Source organism: Alligator sinensis, unplaced genomic scaffold (genome assembly GCF_000455745.1).
Source record: "Alligator sinensis unplaced genomic scaffold, ASM45574v1 scaffold755_2, whole genome shotgun sequence".
Taxonomy (NCBI): Eukaryota; Metazoa; Chordata; order Crocodylia; family Alligatoridae; genus Alligator; species Alligator sinensis.
In genome coordinates this window covers 2,860,138-2,867,412 of record NW_005841883.1, presented here as the reverse complement: position 1 = coordinate 2,867,412, position 7,275 = coordinate 2,860,138, and the positions used below count along the sequence as shown (strand labels likewise).

Genomic DNA, 7,275 nt, shown 5'->3' with positions numbered 1-7,275 from the left:
GAAATAGGGCCATGCTCGCTGTTATGTTCCATGCCGCAGTCCGTGTCAATCTGATCATGGGATAAAACTCCTTCCTGGTCCCAAATGTGGTGAATGGTGTGACCCTGACCAGAGGAGCAAAACCTTCCAACCGGGAAACTGCTGGGTTTAAGTCCTAGAAAAAGCATCTGTACACCCTGGCCTTGGCTTCAGCTAAAACCCAGTGCTTCTGAGAAAGACAAAAATAAGGCCCTCCAGACACTAATAGCTAACAGGAAGGAGGAAAAAAAATCCTTGCCAGCCCCATGTGGCAACAAGCAAAGTCCAGAAGCCTAGGAAAACTAAACACCTTCCACTCTGCACTACAACCTGGGGACTGCAAACGCAGCCCCACACATCTCACACCCTGCCTGGAGAGCCAAAACTTCCTTATATGTCCCTCTGTCCTCTCATAAACTTGTCCCAGCTCTTTAATCTTGTTTCAGGACCAAGCTAGTTGTGAAGCTCTGCACAGTTTTCCTGTTGCCGAGCATGGTCCTCTCCAATTCCCACCTGCTCTGTACTGCAGGGCTTTATCTCGTTATTTCTAAATGTGTGAGGATCTCCTGGGCTTCTATATGTTTCTATTCACAGCACATCTTGGCATTGCTACTCCTAAATCACCCCTGACCAATGCTTATCCAACCTCTTCTTGAACATCTCCAATGAAGGGGATACTACACCTTCCTTAGGCAGGCTATTCCACTGCCTCACTATTTTAACAATAAAGAAGTCTAAACCTACATTGCTGCAATTTCAAGCCATTGCTATCCAACCTTCTGCAGAGAGGGAAAAAAGCTGTTCTCCATGTCTGGGGCAGCTTTTCAGATATTTGAAGATTGCTATCATGTCCTCTCTTAATCACCTTTTATAGGAGCTGAACTTCCTTATTTCTTTCAACCTCTCCTCATATAGCTTGCCTTCCGCAACCTTTTATCCTTTTACTCACACACTTCGGGCCCTCTGTAACTTCTCCACATCCTTTTTAAATGCAGAGCTGAGGACTGCACACAGTACTTAAGATGAGGCCTAAAGAGCACCAAGTCATGGCACTACCACTGATGCAGCCCCAAACCACATCCACCCTCTTTGTAGCTGCAAAACAGGGAAGGGTGAAGAACCAGTTGGGGCTCATATCAGAACCAGAGGCTCACACGTCTGTTTCTTCAATGCCAAAAAAGAAAAAGGCAGGCTCTGAGTTGTCAGCCCTCATGCCTGAGAAGAAATGTTTTTGCACTTGTCCTGAGCATAACCAGAAGTCCAAAGGCAGCCTGAAAGAGGCACTTACTGAAGGGAGAACCCCTTCCTCTGCCCCCAGCCTCTTTCATGGGGCATTCATGACTAGAATTCCCCCTGGCACTTCAGGGCATGCATTAACTGCTGAAATGCCAGTTGTACGATAGAACTGGGAGGGGCTGGGCACTGGTAGCGGGGAGGATGGCCAGGAGGAAAGATGCACAGAGGCCAGAGGGAGAGAAGCAAAGGGTAGGGGGACAGCAGGAGAGTGGTGCAGGGTGTGACAATGCAGTTCTGAGCCTGGCCAGGGACAGTTCTCCCCTCGTACCTCCCACAGGCGACAGCTCCAACGTAGTAGGGTAGGGCTGAGCATGCAGTCCCAGCCCAGGGCCACATTAATTAGAGCTTCCTCTGCTGCCACTGAGACTCCTGTGCTCCCCATAATGCAGGGAGGCCAAGGACCTTGTTTAGAAGTCTCCCATCCAGGGCAGGACCTTGCCATGGCTACTAAGGGCCATCAAGCTCTAACCAGCTCCTGGAGGATCCCACAGCCCGTGTCCAGTGCTGAACACCCCTGCCAGCAGAGCAGGTCCCCAGTTTGCTCCAGCAAGTGGCCTGGCTCATGAAGGCAGGACGCGCACCTCGTGCTCAGAGGCTGTAGGCAGCTGCCCACGCTGGGCTCTGTGCCTTGGTTTTGCACTGGGGAGTTCCCATGCAGCTAACTGGGTGATAGGTGAGCTGCTGGTTCTGGGAAGGATAAGCTGCTGGTTCTGGGAAGACCAAGCAACCGTGTGCATGTTGAAATGTTACTAGTGATCATTGCCTGAGGGAGCAGGCAGAACCATCACCAGCCCTGCTCTGTGTCCTTCCTCATGCCTGGCGCACACAGCAAGGGAGCACCAGGCCCTCCACCCAGATAAAGTCTCCCTGACCCTGCTGGGCCCTGGCCACCTGCCCACCCCATGCTCCATTCTCTGTTGCTTCTGTGCAGCTTTCACAGCTCTGCTTTGCAAAGATTTTTAGCAACTAGCAGGGATTCCTGCAGGGCAGGCAAAACTCAAACAAGGCCCCCTCTGCTCCCACGCTGCCTTGACCTTCCTGCAGCAAATTCCTCGCACAGTTTAACTTCCATAAGTGCTTGGCCTCTGCACTGGGGCTGCCAGCAAGATGGACAGAGCCAAGAGCCAGGAGCCAAGCGAAGAGCAGATGGATTTATTTAAGCCATTCTACCTCCAGGGGGGAGCAGAGCCCCTGGTACAAAACCAGAGCAATGGGGGCATCCAAAGGAGAAGGGCACCATGTTGAGCCAGGATCATTTGCCCAAGGTGTCCATGCTGCTTCCCCCTTAGGCCTGGTCCCCCTGGGGCTCACTGGTGGAGAACACGAACTTGTGCATGGCTTGGACGTACTCAGAGCCATCGGGGCTCAAGAGCTTGAGCCTGGTGAGTGGCATGAAGAACTGGGTGGTGAAGCAGCGCAGGGGTGGGTTGGGGGTGCAGATGGCATCCAGGAACACCTGGCAAAGGATGAGGAGGTTCAGGTCAGGAGGAGCTGGCTCTCAGGCAAGGCATGGTGCCTGCCAGGGACTGTCACCCTTCCTTTGGGACACTGGTCTTGCTATGCTGTCAATGACTGGTGTGGAGCTCTGCACACTGCAGTGCCCCCTGGAGCAGCCCCCACACAGAGCTCCTGGGCCTGGGGTGCAGACTTCATGCCTCTGCTTCCTCAATTACTTGTGTAGGCAGGGCAGGGGAAGCTGGAGCCAACCAGGCACCCCCAACTCCCCAGGGACATGAGGCTAGAGATAGGCTCTAAAAGGAGCAGTTTCTCTAGATAACATAGATAAACCACTTTCCCCAAGCCAGTCAGCTGCTCTCACAGGGCTCGTCCGGCTTCTGGTTCCAAGGTTAATTCTAGCCCCTTGTCCCACCCAATCCAGGTGCCTGGGCAAAAAAGTAGCAAGAAGCCAAGAGTGACCTGCAGGACCTCGTCGGTGTCCTGAGCAGCGTCCTGGAAGAGGCTCTGGCAGTGCTGGGAGTACTGGCGGTACAGGGCATACGTTTTGGGGTCCAGGCCTTGCAGCTCATGGCCCTCAGGGTCCATACTCTGCATGTTGGACAGGAAGCTCGTGTTGACAGGGCCACACTCGATCAGAGTGATGCTGCAGAAGGAGAGAGCGGCAGAAAACAGGGCTGCAACTCTAGCCAGCCCATCACCAGCACCACAAACAGAGCCCAACCCCACTCAGCAGACACCCCTGAAACAGGCCTCCCCACACAGATAACAGACAGAGTGCTGCATTTCAGCTGAGGGGTAGGGGCACATGGCATATACTTCAGGTGGCACATCTTAAAGCAACAGCCCTGCAGAAGTGCTAAAATATGTAAGAGATGCCACACAGTCAGACCACAGGTCCATCCAGCCCAGTGTATTGCATCTCACAGGGCACTGAGCAGATACCAAGGGGAAGAATATTTATGCAGGGCCTATCTGGACTAATCTATCTCTTACCCCTCTCTCCCTCCAGCTTCCAGCATTCAGAGATCTAGGAAGTCCTGTTTTTGAGGCTGCACCCTATCAGGCTTGAAACCAGTGGATGGACCCATCCTCCACAAATTTGCCCAGTCCCCTTTTGAGCCCAGTTAAATGATTTGTCTCCACCACATTCTGTGGCAAGGGGTTCCACACTTACATGCTGTGTGAAAAAAAAATTTGTTTGTCTTAAACTTGCTACATCATTCATCACCTATCCCCTGTCCTAGTAGTGTGAGCAACAGTAAACAGTCAGTCCCCATTCACTTCCTTCACACCATTCATGATAGACCTCAACCATATCCTCCCTCAGTTACCTTTTCTCTAAGCTGAAAAGCTCCAGCCTGTTTTCTCTCTCCTTGTACAGAAGTTTCTCCAGCTCCCTGGTCATCATTCCTGCCTGTCTCTGTCCCTCTCTGGAGTCTCCAATGCCTCCTGATATCCCTGGCATTTCCACACCAGAGGCTGGAGGGTGGCTTTGCCTTACATTAGTGAGACCAAGGCTGGAATATTTGAGCCTCTCTCTTGGGTCCATGTTTCCAAAGAGAAAAAATGCCAGGCAGGGAGCGGGGTAATGAACTCAATCTGGTCAGCCTCTCTGAGGGAGAGGGGAGACGGGGCAAGTGTCTTAATGGATTGATGGATCACTAGTTTTCTTACAGGTATTCTGTACCCCCTGGAGCCTCTGTGGGGTACCCGGATAATGCAGCTTAGTTTCCCCAGGCTTCGGGGAGGGCTGGGGAGGGAAGGGTTAAGTCGGTGCTATTAACTTTGTGCGCTTCTCTTTAAAAAAACCTACACACATCCCTCTGTAACTGAACCTGGCTCTTTTTACTGCCAGTGTTGCCCGGCAGAAGGGTTACGTTAACAAGGCCCATGAAGTGTCACACCCTGCTAGAGGCCCTGGCACAGCAAGTCCCTGCACATCCTGGCACTCACTGGATGTTGAACTCCTGCAGGACAATAGCCAGGCTCTCGCACAGACCTTCCACAGCAAACTTGCTGGCGCAGTACACGGCATTGAACGGCACCCCTAGGACAGGGAGAGAAGACCACGAGCAAGGGTCACGCTGCAGGGCAGCTGATGGCCCAAGCATGTCACTCCCATCCTCACCCTGGACAGTGCATGCTGGGTGAGGAGGAGTTCTGGGTCTCCCCTAAATCCCCCAAGGTTTCTCCCTCCCAATCTCCAGTGCAGCAGCAGCAGCTGCATCTTGCACCCTGGGACCAGCCTGTTGTGACAGACCCAAGTCCAAGGAGCAGGTGAAGCAGGAAGGCTGGAGTTTCCCTGGGAGGTCAGGACTTCCCCTGGGCCTGGTGAAGTGTGCCTAGTTCTGGGCAGTGGAGGACACAGCAAGCTTTAGGAACAGGGCTATGCAGCCTGGGCTGGGATCCTATCCCCCCACAGGGCTCCTCACCTTGCAGAGCCCCCACACTGCTAGTGATGATGATCTTGCCAGCCTTGCGGCACTTCATGCCAGGCAGGAAAGCCTGGATGGTGTTGATGGTCCCAAACAGATTCACGTCAAAAACGGCTTTTATGGCTTCTTGGGAGCAGGTCTCCAAGGGACCCATCAGCCCCACTCCTGCATTGCACACTGGGGCAAGAGAAACACCACACAGACCTGCTGTTACTAGGGCACCCCATTAATGCAGTGCCCCCATTGCCCACCCCACACATCCCATGGTCTGGAGACAGGCCCCAAAATGTCATGACTGGTATGGGCTGAGCCTTTAGGGCTCTCCTTTCACAGCCCTTACTCCCAATTTTTTGGCTGGAAATTCCTTGTTCCTTTCTCCTGCAGAGGCCCAGGGGGGCTGGGGTGGATCCCCTCCAGAGCTGCTGCCTGAGGGACACATGCACAGCTGGTGTGGCACCTAAAGGGGGACGTGGCTGCATTCCCCTGGTGCCGTGCCCATCTGGCCAGGAAGCTGAAACTCCTTCAGCTCTGAAAGGGCCCCCTTCCCTGCAGCTGGATGCAGGATCAGGAAGTAAGAGGACATAGAGGGAGCAGCAGCGAGGCTGCCACTGGTGGAAGCAGGGGCCCAGCAGGGCAGGGCTCACCCAGCACATCCACACGCTGCTCTGGCACCCGCTGAATAGCTGAGGCCAATGAGGCCGGGTTGGTGACATCCAGCTGCAGGATCTCCAGGGTATCCCTGTGGCAACCCCGCACGCACTCCAGCAGCCGCTCCTTTTTGGCCAGGTCACGCATGGTAGCAAAGACTAAGAGAGAGCGAGAGTCCAGTTGGGGGGGGAGGGGGGGGTGTTCATGATCCCACCCCCACAGCACAGGGAGCAACAGGGGGATGAGGGGAATTCCTTGTCCCTAGGGGACCCCCCAGCTGAGACCATGAAAAGTCCTCCCCATGGAGACTGTTCCTAAGCCCTGGGGCTGGTGCAGGGACGCCAAGAGCAAGGACACCTCCCAAATGCCCCCTCCCACAGAGGAAATATCAGTGCTCCTGCTCAGACTGGCAGTCTAGGAGATGGCCTGCCCCACCAGTGTGCTGGCCCGAGGCATTGCTTCCCCCCAGAGCCACAAGGGAACAGAACAAGCAACAACTCCTCCAGCCCCTGGGATGCAACCCACAGGAGTGATCAAAGCAGGGTACTCATCTGCACAGAACAGGGGCAGCAACTGCCCAACCAATGGCCTGAGAGGCTCAGTATGGTGTGTTCCCTGGTTGAGAATCACTGGTTTCAAAGGTGCTGCGCCACCCCATCCCTAGGCAGCACACCCAGGGAATGTCCCCATCTCAAACCTACAGCCACCCCTCCCCTGGCCTGGGGTCCCACAGGCCTGTTCCTTCCACACAGGACCACACACGCAACCCGAGGACCCCGGGACACTATCACTAGCCCAAGTTGGGGGTGCAGGCTGCTAAACCCTAGGGTGCCTGTTACCTTTAAACCTCTGGGAGCTGTCGGAGGCCAAGCGCACGGCTAACCCCAGGCCGATCCCTGAAGAGCAGCCGGTGATGAGTACCACAGTCTTTTCCATCACCAGATCTTGGATGGCACTTCAGACACTTCTGCAGCTTACAGAGTTTAAAGAGCCTTGGAGCAATCTTCCCCTCCCAGCACCAGCTGCACTCTCCTATTTTGTCTGGTGCCTTATCTCAAGGCTCTTCCACATGCCTCCTCTGGCCTTGATGGATTCTCTGTTTTGCCTTCAGGCTCTCAGCCCCCAGGATAAACCTCAGCCAAGGTGACCCAGGTACAAGCTGACAGGGGACTGGATGCCTAGATTCTGTGGGAGCAGGGAGAGGGAGAAGAGGGTGAGGAAGTAGAGGGTGGGCACTGGGGTAGGATTTGGGACTGGGATGAGTCATTGGCAGGGGGAAGAACAGCACCCCCAGTTGCCAAAACATGGACTCCATGATCAAGCCATGACCCCAAGTCCCCACCAGCGGGGAGGGAGCAACTAGCTCATACACAGCACCTTTCCCAGAGTCTTATGGATACTAGGCAGGTCTCACCAGTGT

At 54.5% G+C, this 7,275-nt stretch overlaps 1 protein-coding gene across 2 annotated transcripts; it reads right to left on the bottom strand.

The window, feature by feature from the left end:
- Positions 1–2,465: 2,465 nt before the first annotated feature.
- Positions 2,466–6,895, bottom strand: HSD17B1 (hydroxysteroid 17-beta dehydrogenase 1). Of its 2 annotated transcripts, XM_006017668.3 has the most exons (6): positions 6,695–6,895; positions 5,852–6,013; positions 5,205–5,384; positions 4,726–4,819; positions 3,232–3,415; positions 2,466–2,770 (listed from the first exon to the last, which is right to left on the bottom strand). In XM_006017668.3, the coding sequence occupies exons 1-6, from the start codon at positions 6,789–6,791 to the stop codon at positions 2,600–2,602; spliced, it is 888 nt and encodes a 295-aa protein (XP_006017730.1). In that variant the 5' UTR covers positions 6,792–6,895; the 3' UTR covers positions 2,466–2,599. The 2 variants fall into 2 exon arrangements, with proteins under 2 accessions (XP_006017730.1, XP_006017732.1); XM_006017670.3 differs by lacking the exon at positions 5,852–6,013 and having other exon boundaries at positions 2,468–2,770; positions 6,695–6,881.
- Positions 6,896–7,275: the final 380 nt, after the last annotated feature.